Source organism: Lemur catta, chromosome 11 (assembly GCF_020740605.2).
Source record: "Lemur catta isolate mLemCat1 chromosome 11, mLemCat1.pri, whole genome shotgun sequence".
NCBI lineage: Eukaryota > Metazoa > Chordata > Mammalia > Primates > Lemuridae > Lemur > Lemur catta.
The window spans coordinates 67,319,160-67,345,958 of record NC_059138.1 but is presented as its reverse complement, the minus strand read 5'-3'; the positions used below and the strand labels follow the sequence as shown (position 1 = coordinate 67,345,958).

Below are 26,799 nucleotides of genomic sequence, written 5' to 3'. Positions count from 1 at the left end.
GAGAGCATTCTCTTTCTCCCCAGAAAGGATGTACAACAAAGATGGCAACAGCCTTGCTTTAGTCATTCATAGTCCTTCTAAATAGAGTCATCACAAATAATCAGAAAGTGAGGTGTTCCTCTCCTTCCTTTAGAAGCTGTGTTTTTAGACAGGCATGGCTTGTGAGGTATAGTACCTGATGTGTTAAAGGAACCATAAAGTAAAAAAGCAATTGATTCTAATTTTTAAATGTATTCTGATATTTTAATATTCTGATGCTTCTTCTGATAACTTTCGATTGTTCTGAAATTATTTGATCTTAACTAAATGAAAACTTTGTTCCAGAAGTAAATTTCTAAATGGGATTAGAATAGTGTGTGAATTAAGGCTAAAGAGAAGAATAAAGAAAGGATTGAAGTATAATCACTCAGAACAGTGAACCAGTAGATAGGAGGTAATAGCATTCAGATGAGAGTGCTGAGACACTATACAACTTCTAGTTTCACCAAAGGGGAAAGCTATTCTGTTTATTCTGAAGCCAAACATGGTGCTTTGAGAGAAAGTGAATCAACTACTGGAATATATACTCATAGATAACTTTCCCAAATCATTTTCTGTCTCAATAATTAAGAACACAATCTTTTTTAGTTTGGGAAATTACATTTCACCTCTAAATAAAAATCTTCTGGCAATCATCACTCAGAGCCAAAGTACTATCTTTTTCAATGACTTTTGTGTAGAAAAATCTACTTGCCTTTATATCTCAAGAGCATCTGAGGACTGAGAAGGAACCTTTTGAAACTCAAAAAGTTGTGACTATGACACTTAAAAGGTCAACACCATCCAAATTATTTTCAAAAGGTACCATTTAGAAGAGAATTAATCTATCATGAGTGTCTCCAACTGTTGAAGTTAACTGGATTTTATTCAATGAAAAGATTAACTGCACCCAGTTATGTGTCTTAGAATTACCTGAAATTGAGTAATTTTTGCTCCTCCTCACACATACTATCAGTACACTCATCCATCTATATACTAATTCATTCATTCAGTTTGAAGTTCCATTATGCCATCTAGAAATTTTATTTCAACAGCACAGCTTTGTCATAGGAGCTATGGCAAGGCTAGATACAACAAATAGATGATCTGTCACCCTATCAATGCCAATTATGGCAAATGAAATAATACATTGAATTCCATTTTTGTATATGGAGGTTTACATGTGGTTCTAAACAGCTTCTTTGCTCCATAAATTTTTTTCTTCATGAACTTGCCCACCATGGAGCAAAATCCCCTTTTCAACTGATTTTTTTTCTATAGAGGGTTGAGAGACTATCAGAATGTTTTGCAAAATAAAAACTTTGTTTCATCTATTATTATGAATGTGTGGAGCTATAACATCCTCTCTAAATAAAGATGAAATATGGTGGTCATTGAAGGTGAAGCTGCATCTACTTTAAAATGTAGTGATTTATATTCTGTTCTATTTAACTGAGAAGAAAAACCACACTTATCTTTCAACCTCAATTTTCCATGATAGGTTTCATTTATTTCAAGAAGGACTGTACTCAATTCTTGAAATAAATGAAACCTATCATGAAAGGTCTGACCCTAGCAGGTTCTGAATTCAATTCAATTCAACATGTAAAACCAGTCTTGTGTACAGGCAGGCAAAGCAATGACCTTAGTGTTGTGATTGAAGAAACACTAGCAGGCCTTCTTACCCCTCAAAATATGGGCTGCAACTCCCCCTTTCTTACATTCTGAAAATGTGCAGATTGGGGATTTTTTATTAGTATTTTAAAAATATCCACAGGGCACATGGAATTGAGTCATTCACTAGTAAGGATGAATCTTGATGTGCTATTTTTTCCCCCTGATACCCACAAAATAATTTTGCCTTGTGCAAACCGGTGTCTACTTATTTAACTTTTTGAATAGGCAACACCTGAACATACTTCAAAAATAAATAAATCCAAAGATAGTAAATGAAAAGTCCAGCCCCCTACATCAGGTTGCCGTCACTCCTCCAACCCAGGTAATCACAGCAGTTTGTTTTTTATGTGTTTTGCAGAGTTACTTTTTATACATATGAGCAAAATTATATAGAGATTATTATGTATTCCTTGCCATTCTACACAAAAGCTAGTATATTACACACACAATTTTAAACCGTGTGTTTTTCACTTAACTGTATACGTTGGATAACTTTCCATATGAATGTATAGTTATATTTCTCATATATTTTTAATAGGTGCAGAGAATTCCATTGAATTAACCAATTCTCTACAGACTGACATTTGGGATTGCTCCTCTTGTGTGGTTACTAACAATGCTAAGATAAATAATTTGGCACATAGATCAGTTTTCACACTTGGCAGCTACATCTGTTGGATAAATTCTCATATGTGGGACTGCTGAGGCAAAGAAGATATACGTATATGTGTACACACATATATGTATTATCTTGATAATTGTCACCAAATTCCTTTTGGTAGAGGTTGTATCAATTTATCTTTCTACAAGCAATGTGTGACTGTTTCTCCATACCCTTGCCAAGATTATCAGGCATTATCAAACAGAATCAATGGATTTTTGTCAATAAGGTAGGTGAAAAACATATCTGAGCTAGTTTGAAATTGAATTATTCTCATTATGAATGAGTTTGAACACATTCATGTTTAGAAGTCATTTGTATTCAGGGAAGTATCTGTTCATATCCTTCACCTTTATTTTTATTGGGTCATTTATCTTTTCCTTATTAATTGTTAGGAGTTTATTTTACATTAAGGAAATATTCTTTCCTTTACAGATGCAAATATTTCCCCCAGTTTGATATTTTGAACTTTCTCATGATAACTTTTTGCCACGCAGGATTTTTCTTATTTTCTTGCTTTTAGTTTTGGAACTAATCAGTCTTTAATTTATAGATTATTGGTCATAGTTTTTGCCATTTTAAAGTAATAAAAATTATATTTTCTTGTACTATTTTTATGGTTTTATTTTTTAAATTAAAATTTTACTCCATTAGGATAGTACCCTAATACTGTAGAAAATGTAAATCAAAATTCATGATTTTTCCCAGATGAATACATGGATGTTCAAAAACCATTTGTGAAATAATCTGTCTTTTCATAACTGCTTAGAGATGCCATTTTATTATATACCTAATTTCATGTGCATTTGGTCTAATTCTAGACTTTATGATTCTATTCTTTTGTTCAGTTTTTCTACTCATATGTGAATACCATTCTTCGTTTTAATTACTGAGGTTTTATAATATGTTTTGATATCTGGTGTTAACATTCAACCATATTGTCATCTTTTCCAGTTTTCTTTTGAAAGATATTTCTTCTTTCATAATTTTAGGACCACCTTTCTAATTTAAGAAATGGATACTTTTGGCGTTTATATTAAATTATGTTACATTAAATTATATTAAAACTGTGAGCATACTTTTGATGCTAAACCTTTCTGTCTAAGATCATTGTCTTAGTTCATTCAGACTGATGTAACAAAATACCTTAGACTGGGTGATTTACAAACAATAGAAATTTATTGCTCACAGTGCTGGAATCTGGAAATTCCAGATCAAGGTACCAGCAGATTCAGTGTCTGGTGACAGCTCAGTCTTTGCTTTAAAAATTGGGTCATCTAGCTGTGTGCTCAGAAGGGTGAAGGGATGTATAAGCTCTCTCAGGCCTCTTTTATTAGGACACTCATCCCATTTACATTCAGATCATAGTAATCAAGTTACATTTTTTTATTTGTGCAAGTCTACTATAGTATTCTTCATAAATTTTTTAAGTTTTCTCCTTATCAATTTATGCTTTTATAAAATGTATTTTTTAGAATTGTATCCTTTTCTTTAAAAATGGGATTTTTTCTCATTATAGCTTCTAATGGGATGTTATTTGTGTATATGAATAGTAGTAATTTTCATATATTAATTTGTGCCTTGCTACCTTCCTAAATTACCCTTTTTTCGTAGTAAGTGTTAGAGTTGATTTTCTTGGGAATTTCATATATCAATCATATTATCTGCAAACAATGATAGTTTCACCTCCATCTTTCCGATTTTCATACCTTTAATTTCTTTCTATTGCCTAATTTTGTTGTCCAGTAGCTCCATTCCAATGTTTAAGACAGTGGTGATAGTATGCATCCTGGCCATTTTCATCACATTGTGTGTAGGATATGTACTAGCAATATGACTTATCACTGTTGATATTGACCTTGGTCATCAGACTGAGGTAGTTTTGTTTGGTATCTCCACCCTAAAGTGACTCTTTTTTCCCTTTTCTGTATGGTATTCTTTGTAAAGAAATCATTTATATGTGGCCCACATTTAAAGAATGGAAAGTTATGTTCTACCTCCACAAGAGCAAAGTATCTACGTAAATTACTTAGAATTTTTCTGCATAGGAGATTTTTCTCTTTTCCATATTTATTGATTTATTCAATCATTTATTTTTATCAGTATGGCCTCATGAGTATTTATTGCATGCATCGGGTCATAATCCAATACTACTTCATTTATTTTTTTGCTCAAATTGTTGTAGCTTTGGTCATTAGAAGCTATTTCAGTTGGCTCCCTTGTTCCTCTGATAAACCTCAATCAGTGTAGGGATTTTTGTTTGTTTGTATGTTCCAAGCTCATCTTGTATGTTTCCTTTCCAAGAATCAGCCATTTCTCCAAAGATGCATGGTTCTTTTAATTGGAGAATGGTATTGGAAACCAAGACCTGGGTGATAGGTATGCTCATTGATACTGAGGTGTTGTTCCTCCTAGGCCCTGTCAGCTAATAGAGCAAGGAAATATATGAGTGTATACTAATATGTATATGAATGTTTGTACAAATATTTCTGTGTACAACCATCTGTATCTATATTAAGCTAAAACTTGCTTAATACTGATATCTGTAATTCTAATCCCTTACCATGTGGGTCATTCTGGCCTCTTCCCCTTGCTTATCTGTAAACTCCCACTCCAACAATTAGAAATCCAGCTTCCACCATGCATTCACTTAATTGTTCAATTTCAGTATACAAGTATAGTAGTATCAGAATTGTTAACCAGTAACCCTATAGGAAACAACCTTGTCAAATAGAGCATAGTGTTTATGTACAGTTGTCTTTTTTTGTTTTTTTTGTCTTTAGTTTTACAGATTCCACTTATTTCCAAGGTTACTTAGGTTAGAATCTTTTTCCCTGATCCCTTTAAGTGAAATTGTCTTGTATTTTATTGAAGATATATCACTTGGTCACATCCTGCATTCTATTCTGGGATTGCCCTCACTCCCTAAATGATTTTCTAAATTTTTAAAAAATTTTCATACACTAAGGATTTTTGTGTTACAAAGTTCTATATGTTTTGATAAAGGCATAGTATCATGTATTCACAATTACAATATCATAGCAAATAGTTTCACTACCTTAAAAATATCCCATTTTTCACCTATTCAACCCCCTCCACCGCCTCTCACACCCTGGCAACTACTCATTTTTTTATTGTCCCTACTGTTTTCTTCTTTTCAGAATGTTGTATAATTGGAATTATACCACACGCAGCTTTCTCAGACTTGCTTTTTTCATTTGGCAATATGCATTTAAATTTTATGTCTTTGAGTATCTTGATATCTCATTTTTTTCTATCACTAAGTAGTATTGCATTTTATTGATATATTCATTCATCTATTAAAGGACATCTTCATTGCTTCAGTTTTTGTCAAAGATGAATAAAACTGTATAACATTTTAAATTAGTTGGGTAAATACCAAAAAGCACAATTGTTGGGTCACATGAGAAGACTATATTTAACTTTGGGGGGAACTGCCACACTGTTTTCCAAAGTGTCTATGCTATTTTCCATTTCTATATGCAACAAATAAAAATTACTGTTGCTCCACATCACCAGCAATTGGTATCATCAGGTTTTTTTTCTTTTTAATTTTAGTTATTCTAATAGGTATGTATTGAACTTCATTGTTGTTTAAATTAAATTTGTAATGTGTTGATGCCAAATGTTGACATCTTTTCATAGGCTTATTTGCCATCTGTATATCTTCTTTGTTTAATTGTCTGTATTCAGAACTTTGCCCATATTTTAATTTAATTTTTTGTTTTCTTATTATTGATTTTGTTTAATTTCAATTTATTTCCTTTCAATATTTTTCTACAATGGTAATTATTTTTATGGGTATCTTTCTTATGCTTATTTTCTAAATTCTCATTACAAAATTAGTCAGATTCTAACCAGATAATAGTGTATGGTTCCCAAGTCTAGGTCTAATTAACTAAAGCAAAACAGAAAACTGGAAGAAAGTTTATAAAAGTTAGGAGCTTAGAGGAAAAAATCTATTAACAATGACAAAAGGCACTCAGTGGAATAAATTAAAGATGGATAAATAATGATCTCTGTTTCTATGAGCCATTAGAGACCAAACAACTCTCTCTCTTTGACCTTGTGTTATAAACATGGACTTCGTGTTTCTCCCTTGAGGAGTACTTTATTTGGCCTTATGCTTGTCCTTATCTCACTGAGAGTGATTAGTGGAACTTCAGTGCTTCAGTGGAGAGCCCGAAGTGAATAAGTCTGCTGACAAAGCACTGGTGAACATCCTGTATGTGATTCTTAGGGCAGTGGTCTGTAGCTTGGCTGTACACTGGGAAGATTTAAAAATACTGATGCCTGAGTCCTACCCTGAAGATTCTAATTTTTAATTGGTTAAAGTATCAGGAAATTTTAAAGTTGATATGTAGCCAAGTTTGAGAATCACTGCCATCCAACCACAAGGCTTTCCAACTTGATAAACTTTCCCCATTTTACAGAGATAATTTCTACAGGAATCACTGGGAAGATGGGGTCTCAAATGAAAGGAAGCTTGTGACAGAGGAGGCGTCCTGACAAGTCTAGCCAGGGTATCACGGAAGAAAGACATAAAGCTATCGGCACAATATCAGGAAAAATATGAACAGCTTTTTGAGTGCATTTTGTGTGTTAAACTATAAAACAATCCTTTAAAGAGCTCTATTATTTCTTAACTAAAAAGGGATTGAAGTATGGTAAAAATATTTAAGAACTAGTAGTGGCACAAATCATACAACCTTTAATCCAGCTACAGAATATATTATTTAGCGAGAGCTAGATTCTTTCCAATCAATTTTTTAACATTTAACATTTGTGTGTTTTCCTGATAATTTTTCTATAAATTTTAAAGAAACTAATTTTGATGAAGTTGTATAAATCATTAAAGGTTATCAAAGTATTAAACTTAAGTTATGGTCCAGCCTATTATCTTGAGGGAAAAGAAGAAAAGGTAGTGCTGTTTCTATTTTCTAATGAGTATATCTTCTATAATGACTAGATAATTTTGGTAAACATTATTTCATCTGAAGTAGTTAAATTTTATGTGGGGAAAAATGTTAATAAGTTGTCTTAAAGCAAGATTGGCACATCATCTTTTATAATCCTGTCAGGTCAACCTTGCTTGCTCTTCTGGCCAACTGGTAGAACCACTGCTCGTATCTGTTTCCACAATAATCATGGTTCCAAAATTTTCCATTACACTGAAACTGGGAAATTCTACAATAGCCTTTTTTACTCTCAGTTTCTCTTTCCCAAAATAAACCTTCTTGTACAGAAAGGAATAGTAACAAGAACTCATTAACTAGCACCTAAGTCAGTGCCAATAGAGAGAGAGAGAGAGAGAGAGAGAGAAACCCAGTAAGGAAAGAAAAGGTTTTGATTCATTTTGGAGAACTTTTAACAGAGTCCTTTTTTGGTCTCTATTTTCCCTCGTTAAGAAAATTGAATACAGTCACATTTATTCTGATTGTTTACATTATTAGAATTATTTACACTACTTATTGCATAGTTTCACTTTATTTTCTTTTATTTCTTTAAATTTCCTGATATCCTTTTAATCTTTGTTGTTTTTGTATTTTTCTTTATTTTTCTGGTCTTACTTCTATAATTTAGTGCACAGATTTAAAGCTCTACTTTTCTTTCAATATCTAGAACTAACCTGGATTATTCTGCTAAAGTATACAAGAATCTTAGAACATGTTACTTACATGTTCTTTACTCCCAATATACCATATCTCATGCCAAAATCACCTGAGATATTCACTGTAAGCAGATATTCATTTGTTCAATAAATATTTTTCCCATATTTTACTGTTTTGTTTTATTTTGTGCTTTTGCTACTATATTCCTTTCTTATCTCGTATCTTCCTCTATTAGTTGTCCTGAAGAACAGCTTCTAGTAATTCTTTTAGAGTTTCATGTGGAATAATGTTTTAGAGCCTGTATTAGTTTCTTATTGTTTCTGTAACAAATTGCCACAAATTTAGTTGCTTAAAACAACAGAAATTCATTCCTTCACAGTTGTAGAGTCCATAAGTCTAAATGGGTCTTCAGAGATGCCTTCCTCTTGCAGGCTCCAGGGAGAATCAATTTCCTTGACCTCTCCAGCTTACAGGGGCCACCCACATCCCTGGCCTCAGGGCTCCCTTGCTTCTCTTCAAAGCCAGCAGGGTAGCATCTTCAACTCTGCTCTTGGCCCCTTTGTTTCTGTCAACACATAGCCTTCTGCCTCTTTTGACCTTGCCTCTCTCTTAGAGGACACTCATGATCATATTTAAGGTATCCCTTGATAATTCACAATAATCTCCCTATATCAAGACTTTTAATTTAATCACATATGCAAAGCCTTTCTTTTTTCCATATAAAGTAACATTTACAGGTTCTGATGATTAGAACATGGATGTCTTTGGAAGGCCATAATTCAGTCAACCAACATGCCCTTGGCCAAAAGAACATATCTTTCTCGTAATCTTTTATTTGAATGAGAGTTCAGCTGGATGTACAGCTCAAAGTTCAAAAGTCTTCCTTTCTTTCAGAACTTTGTAAATATTTTCTGTTAATATCTTCTTTTAGGTTGCCAGTGTGATAGGCAGAGTCATTCTAGTGAGTAATTAAATTTTGTTATTGCTGTGATTATCCTTGCTCCACCATAGCTTCACATTCCTCTAGTGGTGGGTTGCAGTTGCCTTGTGCTCCAGTAGGAGCCGAGGTGCTGGAAGATTTTGCTCAGTGTTAGTACCCCACCCTCAGCTTGAGTCCCCACTCACCTCCATCACAGAGGGGGTCTCCTCCCACCTCTTGCCTCTCCCTCATTGCTAGATTGCCCTCACTTGTTACTCCCACCTGCTATGCTCATGGTGAAGGGTGAGAGGGCATGAAGGAGAAGATTCTTTACTGCTTTAGACCAGTCTCAGCTGAGGAAGGGCCTGTGCACCTGGCCTCAGGGGTGGGACTTTCTTAGTATTTTGCACCTTCCTCCTTGTGACAGCCAAACTCAGCCTTGTATCTGCAGCTGGTCTTGAGCAGGACCTCTATTTACTATAGGCATAGGATGTCAGGCCCAAGATGAATTCCTGCCTCTTTCCTTGTGTAAAGAAATTTTCTTCCATTTTTCCTTCAGTTACAGTAGTGATATATATCTGCATAGGCCTGGGAAATGACAAGCTTTGCTATCCCTCTGCCAGGAGTTCAAGGCCTTTGCTTCATAAAAGAAAAGGTTGAAGGAAGGAGCAGGGCTTTGCAGGCCCCCACCCCAACATGCACCCACCCTCAACCCCTATAAAGCCTCACTTGTATGACAACCAGTGTCTCTTCCTCCCACGATGTGCAACAGGTGACAGTTTCTGACAGATTTAAAAGCAGAAATCTCTAAGGACTTTTCCTAGAGAAAATCTACTCAAAATATAGAATGCTATTTTCATAATACCTTCATTTCATCCAATGTGTCACAACCTTAGTTATCTATTGAATACAATCTAAATTGGAATCAAATGAATTTCACTTGGAGGGCTATCTTTATTTCGTAGTGTAGCACTTGATGCCCTATCATTGGATTGCTACATTTATATTGTTTCATAGTGGGAGAAAAGCAAATAACCTTCCCTAGATTTAAGCAGCCCATAAATTATGTATTATCACATAAAATTGTTCAAACTATGCACACACACAGTTATTAGCTTTGCTTTTTAAAGCTAATTTGTTTTTCACTTGCTTCATACTTTCCATAATGTGGATAAATGCACCCTGGATAAGTTATGTTGAGCAAAAAAAATACTTTGAAATATCATAGCAAATTCCTGTATAAAATAAGGTGCATTTAATTTTAGAATGTAACACAAGTGACTAATTTTCTAATTATTTTTATTACATCAAAAATTAACAATGTTAAGTGCTAAGAGGGGAGTTATAGGTGAGCAGTCATTCACTGAACACTTGGGTTGGATTTGCTAATACAATGCACACTGTACTAGCACTGAAAAATACTTTTGAAAAGCATTTCTGTTACATTATTAGAACCAAATTAGACACTTAATAAAGCCTTAAATTATATATGTGATTTCTGACCTTGATGTGTGACCTTGAGCAAGTCGCTAAACCCGTCTGGACCTGTAGTTCCCCACGTCCCCACATGTAAAACATGGGGGCTAAATTAAATCATCTTATAAGATTTCTTCCAGTGCTATGACTTGGGGTAATAAAGATAGCCAATTAAATAAAAGATCAGTGTACTACTTTTGGGGGCCTCTTTTTTTCTTCTATAAGCTGTGACGGCTAAATTTCAGCCACGATCTTTGATCTTCTTCAGAAATTCCATGATTTTATATACTTCCTGTTACATGTGTCTATTTTTTTCTCAAATTACAGGTTTCCTCTAAGGAATGTGATTTTACTCTAACAGGGTAATTATTGCAGAGCATTTACACTCCAGGCCTGAGGGAGCGTGGGAAAATATTACTGATTCCTCTCCTACTCTTCCTTCCCTCTCCCAAGCCCTGAACTCCCATTTCTGGGCTCCATCCAAGTGAAGTGACCAGCAATTTCATAGCCACCTTGATGTTCCAACCAAGTGGCCGGGACAGAGAACTCTGCTTATGCTCCTGAAGTCCCCATGTGCTTTACTATGAATAATGGCAATGTTTATAGATTTCAAAACAGATCCAAGGAACACAAAACTACACAGCTTTCAAATTATTTCAAGAATGAGCTCTGAGTGAATGGACTTTCAGGTTGAATAATGGGCTAGTCAGGGAAATTTAAGGAGAAGGACATGCTTGGACTTTGATCTGAAGCTTGAAGCACTGAGAGGTACAGAATTGTCGAAACTGGAATTTCTTGAACACAGCCTTGAAAGATGTGAGATGGGATCAATTACAGAGAGTCCATAAGAGGATGGCCATCTACACCTGGCACACATTGGGTGGTCTGGGTGTAGGTGGCCTAGACCTACTGGATGATCTCTCCCAAATAGCTCTTTAAGCCTTCTGAAAATTATACAAGTATTCAGGTTTTATAAAGTTCTGAGTTTCTATTTTCCCATGTTGTTAAAGCCCTAAAAATATTTTGTTAGATCTATTTATAGTGTGTTAACCCTTTGTCTGTCACATACTTCCTGAATATAATCCCAATCTATTTTTTGCCTTCGAGTGCTGTAATATTTTTGACTATCAAAATTATTATTTTCTCTATTAATATTTATAAGCACTTTCTATTTTGGTCTATGACTTTGGGGCTATCTTTAGAAAATCCTTCCCACTCCTCTAAAATTATTTAAGTATTTAACTTTGTTATCTCCGAATGCACTTATAATTTTTATACATTTAAATATTCAAACTTTCGTATTAATTTTGGTGTATGATGTTAGGGAAGGTTAACAAGTTATTCTAATTCCATTTTTAAAATAAATAATCCTGATACTTACCCCATTAATTTGAAAAGTCATCCAAGTTGTATACCAAATCTTATATATCCTCTGTTCTCTAATCTGTCTTGCTGTGCCACTGCCTGCTTGATAATCATTTTGTTGCCTTATAGGGAAAGTTTCCTTGCAACAACTGCCCTTACTCATTATTTTTTAGCAAGTGTTCTTGGTGCTTTTTACATTCATATTATCTCAGATAATCCTTAAAATATTTTGATATGCATTTTTTTAAACATCTATCCAGGCATGCAATATTAAGTTGAAACCAGTTATATTATTAGTTCTGACTTAAGATAGCAAAATTTTTGTTAAAAATCAAATGAAAACAAGTTGTCCTTGGAAATCAAAGTTTCCTTTGCAAACGTGAAGGCATTTAGTGAACTTATTAATTATTAAAGAATTTATTATTGTATGTATATGGTTTAGCTCAAGTTAGAATTAGGTGAAAATTTGCCAAATGAACCTAAATGTTTCTATCCAAATTAAACTATTTACCATTTAATGATAACCAAAATGTCTAATAGTTTGGCATTGGTAGATGATTTGATGTGGCTGCTTTTGCAAAGCAATGATGACACCAGTGTTTCCATTTACAAGAAAATACATGCCATCAATCACTTCATCCCCTTGAGCTCTTCTGACATAGCCACAAGGACAGTCTTTCTGAGAGAATGAGGAGGTAGCCATTGCACTGGTCTGAGAGGTAGAAAGAATGTCTCTAAAGAGAAACACCTCCCTGTCTGTTGCTCTATCTTTTTATCTTTGCTAGATTCTTCCTGTAGTATAACCTGTTGAGTTCTGTTGCTTAGTAAGAATGAATGTATAACACCATTTTTCTCCCTGAGAAGGGGTAAAAAATATAGGAAGGAATAAGAAAACATTGAAAGGAAATAGGAGGAACAAAACTCTAAATTTGTTTACTTCATAGTTTGGGCTAAATTTAAAGCTGATTTGGATTTTGCTTAAATCCTATAGTTACCTCTATCAACCTTGCAACAAATAAATTCTCATTAGAGTTTAAATTTGTACCCTTTACTATTCTAGAATGAGATATTTTTCTTTCCAGCTTTTGATGAGAATTTTGCATTTTCTAGCTTTCCTGAAGCAGCATTATGAGCAAACTAATATAAGCTACAATCTAGGGGTTCTCCAGTCTTTGAATATGGAATAATTGTTCTTGTTTTCCTTTGCAGTTTCTTCTTTGTGGCATTTGTGGAATACTGTGCGCCAAAAAAAAATCAGGACTTGTTGTAAGTTTTTGCCTTGTTTGCATTGTGCATTGACGTGTTTGAAATGTAAAAATTCAAAAACGGATATGATGACTAGCCAACTTTCATTTGCTGAATATTACCAATTTAAGATAAAAAGGAGACTGACATGTAAATCCTAGATTTCTCGTTTTCAATAAAACCATCAAGATTTTTGGAGACTATGACAAAACATTACCAACAAAAAAAGCTTTGATAAAGTCTTGAAATCCATGAATATGCAAACTTTAATAACTGCTGTGCATGACAGTCTCCAGTTTTCCAGTTTTGAGACTCCCAGACAATCACCTGAATCCTTTAGTGAGCTAAAAAAGATACAGTTTGAGTTCATGAGGAATTTAACTGTTTAAATATGGAGCTGGGCCTAAGGATTATTGGCTTTCTTTGCGCAGCTAATTTTACAAAGCAGCAAGACAGCTGTGTTGCTATGGTTACAGTTAATTCTCAAAGATTTATTTTATTTTATTATATTACTGTGGATGTACATGTGTTTTCAGATGTTTTGTGGTAGTGTTGTGGGTTGCTGGGGTGGGAAACATACTCCCAGTTAAGGGAGGAGTATGTCACATGCTGAAGTGTGATTCCCCACTGGCTTCCATGACATTTTATGAGAGTTTAGAAAGAAGGAAAAGGCATAGTTTGTTTTATTGACTACTAGAGGAAAGATCATAGACCTTCACAAATTAGCAAAATGAACACTACACAAGGACCCTACAAAGTGGCATTTGAGCATAAAAAGAGTTTTCCAAGGGTAGGTCAGTTGTCTGAGCATGGGAGGAAATGGGTAGTATTGCAATTATTTTCATTTAACCTCTTTTTCTAATCACATCTTTCTTTGTGAGAATATCTATTGCAACAGAAAGGATGAAGCTCTCACTGCTTTAGATATGTGAGAAGTGATTTTTAAAAATCACATAAAGAGAAAAAGGAAAATTTGGGGGGGGAAATGTTTTCTTAGATGCTTGTAATTTGTACCTATGATTCTGCCATTATTCTTTAGACATGGCCTTCATTGTTCATTTACCAAGACTCTTTTCTTTTTATTACAAATTATTTTTTTATTTTAAATTCAGGACCTGGCCTTTCATTATCAAAAGTTACCAAGACTCTTTGTGGATATGTAGAAACAAATCCTTCTCCCAAGAAGAAAAGAAAGAAAGAAAGAAAAGGAAAGAAGGCAGGAAGCAAGGGAGGAAGGGAGGGAGGGAGGAAGGAAGGAAGAAATTTTTGTTTTGAAGACAATATTGTCAGTTTTCTGTCTTATTCTCTTATAAGTAATGAAAGAAAAACAATTCTAAGATCTGAACTTTTTAGAAATTATCATCCAGGTCAAAGAGGTACATTATCCTTTGGAACTTTCTGAGGTTTCCATAGATGGCATTTAGCTCTCAAGAGTCTCTACACTCCAATAAAATTTTGTAAAAATTTCTCCTTTCCAAATATCTCTGCAGTCTAGAACTAACAGCCTGATGAGATTTGAAAATAGTATGTGGTTATAAATTTGGATACAGATTTTAACATTTTAATTTCTAGGCGAGAATGTTCTGTCAACACGTTAATGAAGTAGCATGCCTTTAAGGAATTAATGAGAATAACATCAGAAAAGATACAGGATTTCCTGTGACAGAAAATGAAATGCGTCATCTACTTTCTTAATCAACAGTAATTCGTTAGGTAAAGGCTAGAATGTAATATCTTTCTATATTTTCTGAGAATGAGTAAACATCAAAATATACCCCCAAGAAATTACATGCCATCTGAATATAATTCAAAATGGAATATAACTGGTTGATTCTACTTTAAATTATGAGCCACAAGTTCCCACTTGATAGAATGATTTCATTGTTTGGTAATTGATTTTCTGTATTATATTTAATCAAGTGTGAAAAGATTTTACTCACTTATCATTGGATTTTCAGCCCTGATGATAAGTCCTAGGAGACAGACCCAATAAGGAATGCTAAGTTAAGTTGCAGAAACGAAACCAACTATTTGTAGTTCTTACTGCCCACCATGCTTTTCATTGTGCCATTTCATACATCCACAGCCAAGCCCTTTGCTGGGAAACTGCGCACGCTTAGCTGAGATGGCATGTTCTCAAGGAAGACTTGCCTAAAAACCCTGGTTAGGCTAAATTCCCCTCTCCTCTGCTCCAAGGGCAGCCCATTCATCCCTCTTTCTTAATATTTACTGTGCCATGTTGAGATATTGGATTTTCTCTTTCATAAGATTTCAACACATGCAAGAGGAATAATTATGAGCTTTTCTTTGTAATGCCAGCAGCTGCCTTGCTCAGGACCTGACAGATGCTGGGTGCTCAGTAAGCGCGTGCTAAACTCAACTGTTAACAGGAAGCAGTATCTGATAAAGTCAAATTAAATACTAGAGTTAGTAATAAAGCTGTTTCCCTGAGTAATTATAGCAAAGAAGGAGATCAATAAAATCCAGGAAGGCTTTCTGAAATTTTTGACTTGATTAGTGCCTTTCCGTCTAGGAGTCCAAGGAAGAAGCAAAAGGAAATGAAAAATATCATTGAAGTGGGGATGAGCAGTATGAGTGGACAAGTTAGGTGACTAAAGACTGTTCTAGAGAAGAATGGAAATAGGTTGAATAATTAAGTTAGTATTAATATCACATTAGAAAATATCATGAAAGCCATAGGAGAATTTAGAATGATGCAAAAAACAAAATAAAATTACTAAAGTTATTGGAATAGTCAATGAAGTTTATTAAATACTCACAGAATATTTACTACATGGAAGGCATTGTGCGTGGTTCTGCCAAGGATCATGTGATATTTAAGTTGACTAAAACTCCCCACCTCTGTTAATAGAGACCCAGATCAAACCAATAATAGGATCAAAAGCAAAGCCACATCCTGCATGTCTCCACAAAACAAACAATCAAAGAGTGATTTTGGAACACCTATTGTATATTCTTCATTGTGGTATCACAGAGTAACAAAAGATTTATGAGATACAAGGCCAGTTCACAGGGAGTCCCTAAAACACGTGTTGGGGAAATCCACACACACACAAATAAAATACTTAGAGTTTAAAAAAAAGGATTTAACTAAATTCCCTCAGCTCAGATTTGAAGTTAGGTGGAAGTGATAACAACTTAATGGAAAAATATTTAGATATTTTGAGAGGACTGACACAATGAAACTAGATTTAGAGTCAGAAAATCAGGATTCAGTCCCTAGTTTGAGTTTAAACTAATCACCATGTATTTTCCCAAAATGTATATAACTATCTTTCTCAGAGAATTGCTGGAAGGATTAATTGAGATGATATCAGTTAAAATTCCTAGCATAGTAGCACACAGTAGACATTAAATAAATATTATTTAAATCTGAATCAACCTAGAAGATACATTTCGTTGCCGAGTTTTCGCAAGATACATCCTTGGCTTTAATACAGTCAGCTATCAATTTCTCAAACACTATGGTCTACACTCTCTCCAGTGAGTCAGATTGAATAGAAACTTGGCTGAAAGGATAACTCTTGTCCTCTGTGAAACACCAAAAGCATCTTCTCTTTATTGAAGGTTTTAGCTATCCTTGACATGCGACAGGAAGGGGCACTGTGTTCTGGTCCACTTTGCCTCTCCAACTTTAACACTCCCTTTCTTTTTCTTATCAGATGATCCTCTTTTCAGCCTGCTGTATCTGTGGACTCATTGGTGGCATCCTGAATTTTCAGTTCCTTCGGGCAGTCACAAAGAAGACCTCTTCCCTCTATCCTCTGCACCTCGCCTCCATGTCTCTTGCTTGCATTGGGATTGGGGGCTGCACTCTCTCTTCCTGGCTCACATGTCGACTTGCCAGCTATGAACAGAGGAGGATGTTCTCAGAAAGGGAGCATTCCCTGCATCACTCTCATGAAATGGCTGAGAAAGTGAGTTGATTACCTTTTCCTCTCACTGCTACCATGCGGTGAAGACTGCAGTCCACCCTAGGTGAATCAACTCGCAACTTTACATGACAATTTGAAGAATTAGATTTTATAAGTTTGGCCCCATTGGATTGAGAATAGGAAACTTTTTATGATTTTTCCCTATAATTCATGGGTATACCTATTTTCAACATAATTTTGTAGCCAGTCTATTCAAAAATACAGTTCCTAAAACAGCACTTCATAAAATAGTGAATACCTTATAAATATGGATTTTTGTGTATTATGCTGAGGAGAAACACATAAACTAAATACACTCTCTGCTCAATAATACCAGTTTTAGAAATTGCATGAATTCCCTTTTCTAGCTCATCTCTTGTGCACAATTGTAAGGAGATGCATTTGATTATGTAAATTAGATTTTAAGCATAAAGGGCCTTTTTAATAAGGAGACAAAAAGCCTGGTCTATCAGTGCAGATATTACAATCCATGTAAAGCTTCATTTAACTCTCATCTAAACTGTAAGTGTATTTGGATAGCTTTGCCTGTATTTTAAACAATGGTTCTTGCATAATTGTTTCATGAAACCCATACAAACAGGAAGTTACACTGATTGTAAAAAAGGACAAGTAAATGGTATAGTGCAATGTCTGGGTTGCTACTACATTTTGCACATATTTTTAATTTAGTTCCTGCTACTGGATCTATTAAAAAAAAAAGGACAAAAATATCTGTGAAATAAACTCACTGAGATGATGACTACATCATATTTTGGTTTATATCATGAAAATAAAATTGCATAACCACGGAGTAGAAGAATAGTAAGACTCACTGCAACTTTTCTTCATAATGTTATTTTGAAGGAAAAAATTATTTATTCTGCAAGTTAATATTTCCATTTTGTGTACAGTCTATATACATTCAAATAAGGAGAGTAGATGCTCATAAATTATCCCAAAAGAGCAATTTTGAACAGATCTGTGCATGTCCTTCAACAAAGAATTAAGAGTATAAAGGGCAGGACTTGTAACTTAAAGATAGGTTGTTAAAAATAGATGATCATTATATATTTGAATAGTGGCTCTTTTGTGCTTTATTTTTATACTAGTGTGAATTAGTTTTTTTGTGTATATGTTTGTGCAATATTTATTGTATGATTGTTATATTTATATTAGAGATTGAGGGCTATTGAAATAACCGACTTGCCCAGCTGCCCGGTGGTGCCCCCGACACCAGAGTTACCTACAAGGTACGCTGATTTCTAGGGAGTTACCATGTTGTAATGTCGCTGCAGAAAGCACTACCTCTTCTTGGAAGCCATGACGCCAACAGATCAGTCTGGACTGATGCTGTAATGTTGTTCCTCAAAGTATCACTTTCACAAGAGCTACTTTGAAGAGCTAACATAAAACTTCATGGCAGAGTCTTGCAGCTTGAAAGTTGGTTGAGTATTTCAAATATTCAGCCTGCCTATAAACATCCAAACATTTCTGCTTGGATGATTCATGACTCCTTTTATTCTCTGCTACATCATGATTTTGACTCAATGTCATCATTCACAGACCAGAGTTTTGCTTTGAATAATAGACAGGTCTGGATAAAGACAAACTGTGTATCTCCCTCATGCCAATATCGCATGAGCAGATAGCCAAAGCTTAACACTGATACAGCAAAAATTCTGTATGGAAAATTTCTTCTTATAAAATTATCTGATGTGATATATTTATAATTTATTTCTTACATTTCAAATTGCTGAATATAAATATTAATGATTCTTGCTTTGGTTAAACAGAATAATTGGAAATATATATATAATTTATTTCTTACATTTCAAATTGCTGAATATAAATACTAATGATTCTTGCTTTGGTTAAACAGAATAATTGGAACTATAGAAAATCACATAGATAGTAATGGCCCATTTGCAGAAAGTATGTCCATTTTCAAATAGCCACATTTGCTCCTGCCCAAACTAGAAGTACAATTTTCTTGTTAAATTAAGCATGCCTGTTTGCAAATAAACTGAAAAAGCATACCCCTGTTAAAACTAATTTTCACTGTTATTTCCTATCAGTGATTTTATTGTGTCCATGCTAGAGTAAATACAGCTAAGAAAATTATCTTATTTTGTAAAAATTTTAAAAACTGCATTTTTGTAAAGCCTGCAATAAAAGGTTAATACATTAGATTAGATTTTTAATGATTTTTAAGTAGTTTTAAATGAAAAGTCATTGCAGGAGAAGAAAAGGCACCTAAGATTCTTATTTCTATAAATCCATTAGGAAATTGGTTTTTCTTATAGCAGGAGCAATAGGAAAAGACATAGGAGTACATTTTGTTGAAGGTCATTTTGGAGGGATTATTTCTATTTATCTTGCCAGCAGTGGTCAATTCTTGATTGAAGCCTCAAATCAGGTTTCTTAACTACAAACTTAATCCCAGCTCAATAATTCTAATATATTTTGAGATTTTATACAAGTACATCTCTGGCACACTTTCATCATGTACATCTCTAACAGATTCTCCGAACAGAAACTAGATAGAAATAGGAAAGAGATAATTGAGAAAATAATTTCCGTTTGAAATGTTCTTTATTGCTCTTTTGCAAATGGGCTTATTCAAGCATGGAAGATTCTGTCAATCTATTTTTAAATAATTTTATCAACATTATTTATAATATGGTGCACGAACCATTATAAATGTGAATGGGCCTCACATCTCCTCACCTTTTATTGTGTTGGGAAAGGTTTAATATTTAATAAAACATGAATTCAAAGCATCAGAATTTTTCTTAAATTAATATATTTTCTATAATTGCATATGAAACTTTTTATGTTGGTTTATCCTTTACATCTATATTTTTTACTGCTTTCTCACGTAGTTTTCTTTTTTAACTTTTTAGTAATTGATTCCTTAAAAACATATTAAGAGATTTCATGTTTGCTTTTTACTGTATGAGTGATAATGTCATGAAAACAATCTTTCCTAATATGATTTTTTTTAGTGATTTATCATTACCAATGAGTAATGATCCCCTTGTGGGCTTTTTCTTAGCAAAAAGGCCACACATTTCTCTATAAAATAAAGGTAACCCCTAGAATGTATGAGCACTTTGTTGACACGTTCAGCAGAGGAGCCTATTAACTGGAAAACCTTGAGCTTTTAGCCACCTTCTTCTTTCTAGGTGAGGTCCTTCCAAAATAGAGTTGAAGAAAGAAAGAGAAAACTCAGGGAAATGGGCAGAGAATGAACTGTTTTTGTGCATAGAAGACTTTGGTCTAATAGACTGTCACTTCGGCATTTTCATGTGCTCCAAGATGCCATGAAATTTCATTTCCTCAAATGCAACAACAATAATCAACCCTGTCCCTCCTCAAAACTCAGCAAGATTTTCAATGGCTTGAAATTTCTGTTTTGCAAACCCATTAACCAAATCAATGCCTTACTTTGAAAGTGAAATTTAATTAATTCATGTTATTTTCCTAACAGGAAATGACAGACAACATGAGCAATGGAGGACCACAACTGATATTTAATGGAAGAGTATAATCAATGTTTTAAAGAATTGAACATTTTTTAGGATTTTCATGAGGCAAGGAGATACCAAAGGACTAAGACATAAAACTCAAACAGTTCTTGCATTTTCTTTTATCTTTCCTGAGCATCCACCAAAATTATTCTTCCTCAGTTTTGCCTCACTTATTTCTCCAACCTTTTTTATGGGGTAAAAAACTTTCTGGAAATGTTCTAGTGCAGTAATTTCAAGAGACTTTCCAGATTGTTCTAAAGTCTTTTCGGGAAAAAGTAATAAAGTAGAAATAAGATTCATATTCTACACAAACACTATTTGACTAGCATGAGGATTAGATTTGTAATGACATATTTCATATGAGTAATTGAAAAGTGCAAATATCAAGAAATAATAACTTATTAATGTCTTTGTTTTGAAAGACAGATGGCTTCAAGAATGCCACAATTCAAAACCTCAGTAATGCCTTGTTATAAAAACATTGTAATTATTTTCAATTTGTGAATGACCTATATTTCATAATTTATTTGTAAACCTAAACATAAAAAGAGATTTTTTTAGAGAGAGAGGATACTAATCAGTATGATATTTTTGCATTTTTGCACAAGAGTGAAAAGTTGTAAGTGAATATAATTTAAGGGAAATAAACATGTTTTGATCATACTGTGTAGATTGATCTGCATGTTCATGAATGATCCTAAGAATAAAGTATGTGTGTGTGTAAATACTGTAAATATAGAAAATGTATACAGCATATATTTATAGGATACATAAATGTAAATAGGTAGTAGAAAAGAAATTGTGATGTCGTGGGGGTATTATCAAGATGCGATTCCAACAGGGATGGGAAGGCAGTTGCTAAAGTCTTTCCTATGCCCACAAAATCACGTATTTAATTTCTACTAAATTTGTCAATTTTTCTTTTTTTTGTTAGGTCTGTTTTGTTTAAATATCATTGTGGCTGATATTTGTGGAACTGAGTGATCTGAATACTGTGGCATAAAGATAGATTACTTAATTATTTGGAAATTTTATTATGATTATAGTATTTATGTAATAGCAATTATTAAGATTAATTTATAAACATGACTTAAACTACATACTTTCATATTTATAAATAAAGACGCTATGACTTATGATTATTCATTATATTGATATTCTAAACATCTTGCAGCCCAATTAAATGATGCAAAGGTGGATGATGTATCCTCCAAAAATGAAGTGATAATTAGTTTCATTATATAGTAATTTATCATTTGCTATAATTTAGGTGTTTCGTTTTGTTTTACAGTTCACATTAAATAATATAAGACAGTCCATATATAAGAAAGCATATATCCAAAGAACCTGAGAGAGTTCTCTGTAGAAGGAAATGAAAAGATAGGCTTACATTTATATAGCTAGCTTCAATCCTTTCCTTCCATAATGCAATGTTAAAATAGCAACCAATGACAATACATATAAGCAGGAAAATAGCATAGCCTTTGAAAATATTTATGATAATACAACCTCTGGCAACAGATAAAGAGGTCTAATATTTTTTAAAATATATAACTCTCACTGTATTGTATACTTTTATCTTTTCCAAGCTAATCAATTTTCAAGTCATTTTTATCAGTTACTTATTGAACCACAGGTAAATTAAAATATTTAATATCCAGTATTAGAACATGTTATAATTTATTTGAAAAAACCATGGGTTTCAATTGTGCTAACAAAATATTAATAACAATAATTTGAGTTAATGAAAATTTGAAGGTCTTTTATTTTACAGCAACATGATCATCATTTAACCTATTTAAATCAGCTCATCAAAAAATTCTGGGTGTTTCTATTCTAAATAACTGGCCACTGGTTGTTTGGTGTGGTTTTTGAAGTCTCCTATCTCATTTGCATAACTTCATTATCTAGTACATTATAGAAATTTTCCATAAATGCGACCTCAAATTGTAAAGCAACATCATAACTATTTATTTGATATCAAAATCAGGCATGATCTTTGCCAATGAAAATCTAAACTATACGATGCAGATATTTTGTGTGTATATGGTTCTACTGAATTTATGCAATAATGTAGTTTTGTACTGAAAGAATAACCATTGACTCTAATTTTTGGTGGCTACTCTCTGTAGACATGTTTGTATGATACAGAATTTTAATAAATTAGTAAGATGTTTTGATGCCTTTTGAACTTATTTATGAAACCACACATAAAGGACAAAAGTAGATACATCGCTGCTTTGACATAGAGTTAAAAAGAAATGCAATCATCACAATTATTCAAATAGTCCACAGTGTGTGTTTATCCAAGTACAGATATATCTCTGAATGTAATTATTTCAACCCAATGTTTTCAGGGCTAAGTTTAGAGTGATTTACTTAGGATGTGTTGTGATTCTTTTTGAGACAAGTGGGCAATGTTAGGAAGACGTTGTTCAAGTGCTTGAAAATTTAATTTTGACAATACATTGAACGGTGAACTGGAATTTTTTAAGTGACTAAATTATAATTTTAGTATGAGCCTATCCTTGGGGAAAAGTAATGTGATATTAAACCATAAAAAATACGTGAAACTGTGTGGTGGTATGATGCTTTAAAGACTAGCTATAAAGAGGTGGAGTTATTATGAGCATGGAAGAATAAAAGCAGACTCTCCTTGGAAATTTTAAAACATATATGTGTATGTGTGTATGTATGTGTGCTTGTATATATATATACACACACATATACACACACACACACACACACACACCATGGTTTAGAAGTGGATCATAGTATGATGACTCTGCCAATATGTCTATGTAATAAAATGGTGTGCATTGAAATTATGTATAGTGTCGGCTTTCTTTTTATTATAAGACAAAAATAGTTTACCTGAATGGCTAGATGAATAAATGTGCTTTCTGAGATTGGCAGGGGATAGGCTTCTCTGAAGGAGAAGAAAGAAACAATCACAGCTAGAGGGTGTGGAGTTAACGAAGAATATTATTTGAGACAGGAAAGACTAGAACATGTTCAAATGCACAGAGGCAGTGGTTGAAGATACACAATGAAATAATCCAAATAAGAAGGTGAAGTCCCTGAGGAGGCAGGAGGAAATAAGATACAGATCATAGGAGACAGAATTAACTACAAGTAGGACTGAGTTTATAGCAGATCTCACAAATGAAACCACAGTGTTGAGAGAACTTGGATGGCCTGCTTGAGTTTGTCAAATTGGTTGCTACTGGCAGTTGGGGTGGACAATAACTCATCGTGCAGACTGACCTGTGCATTTTAGGCATTTAGCATCTTTGGTCCTTACCCACTAAATGCCAGGAGGACAATCCAGTCATTCTAACAATCAAAAATGTTCTAAAAATGTTTTACCTATATATTTCTTAAGGAAGTATTACTTAATTTAGAGCCATATGAACATGATCCAGAGCAGCCAATTTTAATGCTACCCTCAAGTGTTAGACCTGAATTACTACTCAAGGTTATAAACTCACTGTTCTGAAGTCTACCTATATAATCCGATATCATAGCCACTATCAACATTCACTCACTTATATTTAAACATAAATTAATTAAAACAAAATCAAATACTCAATTTCTCCATCAAACTAGCCACAGTTCCAAATGATGAATAACTACATATGGACAGCGATTATAGAATATTTCCATCCTCTCAGAAAGCCCCATTGGACAGTGCTAGTCAAAAGCACATAGAAGGAAACTCTCTGCTCTCCCCCAGGTTTTGTACAAGTTCTTCCATAGTCAACCAATTATTATTAAAGTAGAAAGTGTGAAAAGAGTTGGTAAACACTCCATGGAACGTGAAAGTTGATGGACCAGTTAAATCCACGGACTGAGCAAAAGTGGTAGACCAACCCATAATACAGTTGAGAACTGCTTTAGAAATTTCACACTAAAAAAAAATTCTGCTCACAGGAGGATACCACTAAATTACTAAATATTGTATGCTAGACTGTCAAAATGGGATGTGTAATTCCTATTTTTGAAGAAATTTTTTTCTACCTACTACCGTGTGTCAATGAATAATCCTGCATTTCTTGTGCTTGGAAAGGTGAGAATAATAAATACACTGCCCCCCACTTTATGTTTTGACTAAATTCAAAAATGTCATGTTTAAAAACCTTATGTTCAAGAGTACATTTTCAAAGATTATTTAGCAAACATGTTTCAGAAACGTAGAAGGAGCATCTTAAGTACCATTTGGTTAGAACACTGTTTCCAAATAAAGTTTCAAAACTTGGCATCACTTCATTCTTTTCTTCTTTAAGTCATTTTTTTTTCTGGAAACATATGTAATATTTCTTACTCAAAGTGTATGACAGCCAAGAAATTCAATTATTCTAAATCCATAAATCACAGGTTGTCATTTACTCATAACAGAGGAAACCAATTCAGAAATTGCTGGCGATGTGGATGTCTAGTAAAATTATGCAGAGAGATTGGTTGTTTTACTCCCTTTGTCAGGAAAACTATTTATTGAATACAAGAGTTCTTTACTAGAAATGCATTTTCCAAGCAATATATTGTTAAAAATTCAAGCTATATCTAAAGAAATCATTTCAATATTTTAACAGTTCAGTATTATCTGTATCAACTAATTATAGTGAAAAGAGACTCCTTCATTTTAGACAGATTGCCTTCATTTAGTTGGAAATCTTGAAGGACTAGGAATCATCTTAACTTTTCTTCACATCAATGAGGGGCTATTGATTTCAAAGTTCCTTCTTCATTAACACCCAAAGGCTCTACTTCTTTAGCCACACGATACAGGGCAAGCCTTTCCCCAAGCCAAAATGTATTATGTTACTGAAAATTGCCAAGGAGACTCTAGAACTTGACTGAAACTTCACAGAAAAATATGCAATCTTGTCAAAATTGCACCAAGTCTTGTATTGACCCCAAGGAATCAGGACTCATACCCATTCCTTGCTATTAACCAATCAGGATATTGGTACCCACCTAAACACAAAGACCAAGGTTCTCAAGCATCATTCTAATAACATCTAGAAGAAGGGCTAAAAGAAATCCCTTGGGCCTGCCAAGGTCACTGCCGAGGAAAGAAAAACTCCAGATTTGTTTGAGGGTGGCTCTACCAGTCAATACTTCCCCTCACTCTGGACTGTAAGTCAGCCCAGGGATGAGATAACATCCAACCTGCTAGATAAAAAGTACTCTAAGAGCCCTATTTAGTTAGCCGTCTAGATGTTCACTGCTTCATTACTATGCAAAAAGTCTTTTGAAATGCAGTCTTCTCTGACTTTCTGTCTTCTAAGTATATCAGTATTGTCACATCAACCTCTGAGAAAATAAAATAAAATGAAATCCTCAATATCCTCTGCAATAAAAACAATGGCTAGAGAGAATGTCAAGTGTCCAAGTCACAACATACTGAGTAGTAGTAATATTAGCCTATTACTATCCACCAGCAAAAAGGATGGTGAGGAAGCAGGTGAAAGTTAGCCATTTATCAAGTACTGTTTTCCAACTGCTATTATAATGTACATCACCTATTAATGTGACTATGCCTCTGTTATATTAATATCATTTATTTAACATGAAATAAGAACATGAAATAAGTGGGTAGACATCAATATTTAACCTAAAAGGTGAGGTCATTTCTGGCTGTAACCCTGAATCTTAAAGCCATTCAACCAAATCATACAACACACACACACACACACACACACACACACACACACACACACACACACACACACTGGTCTGTAAAACAAATCACAACTCTATCTCATATGAACCACTCTCCTTTATTTGATCTGCTTCTTCTGATTTCAGATTCAGATTTCTGGTTCTTTGATGCTGTTTTGATTTCAGTGTCTGGTCCCTGCCCTTGAACCTGAGACTTCATCTCCCTAGTTCTCAAGTTTTGACAGCTACCCTCACTTATTTCACTCTGGTATTCAGCATTGTTTAACAGAACTCCCTACTCCTGAATCAGCCAGTGAAACCCAGCTTTCATCACTGAGCTAGCAGCAGCTAGTTACAGGAATGGCTTCAACAATGTTAGTCACCTGGAATAACGTTGTGCCCAACTTGGAAACAGAAATGTAAAGGAAGGATCTCAGACAACTGAAAGAAAACCTGAGCTCTATATACCTTGAATGTAAAGAAGTTGGAAAATCTAGGAGGTCATTAGAGACAGGCAGGAAGCTGTCACTGAGAACCCACAAGACCATTTTTTCCTGGGCTCTATAGATATAGGCATTGGACCTGTAAGCTATAGAGAAAACTAATTTTGTCATGAACAAAATTCTTTCCTTATATGAAAGATATGTTCATTTCTTATAGCCTCTGTTTTTTTTTT

General features: G+C 33.9%; 1 protein-coding gene across 2 annotated transcripts in view; it reads left to right on the top strand.

The window, feature by feature from the left end:
* TMEM196 (transmembrane protein 196) overlaps positions 1–20,479 on the top strand; it is a 52,722-nt gene extending 32,243 nt beyond the window's left edge. For both annotated transcript variants that reach the window (XM_045564319.1, XM_045564318.1), the window contains exons 2-4: positions 12,959–13,015; positions 16,678–16,932; positions 20,420–20,479. In XM_045564319.1, coding sequence (XP_045420275.1) covers positions 12,959–13,015; positions 16,678–16,932; positions 20,420–20,479 — 372 coding nt within the window. The remainder of the gene's footprint in view (positions 1–12,958; positions 13,016–16,677; positions 16,933–20,419) is intronic.
* Positions 20,480–26,799: the final 6,320 nt, after the last annotated feature.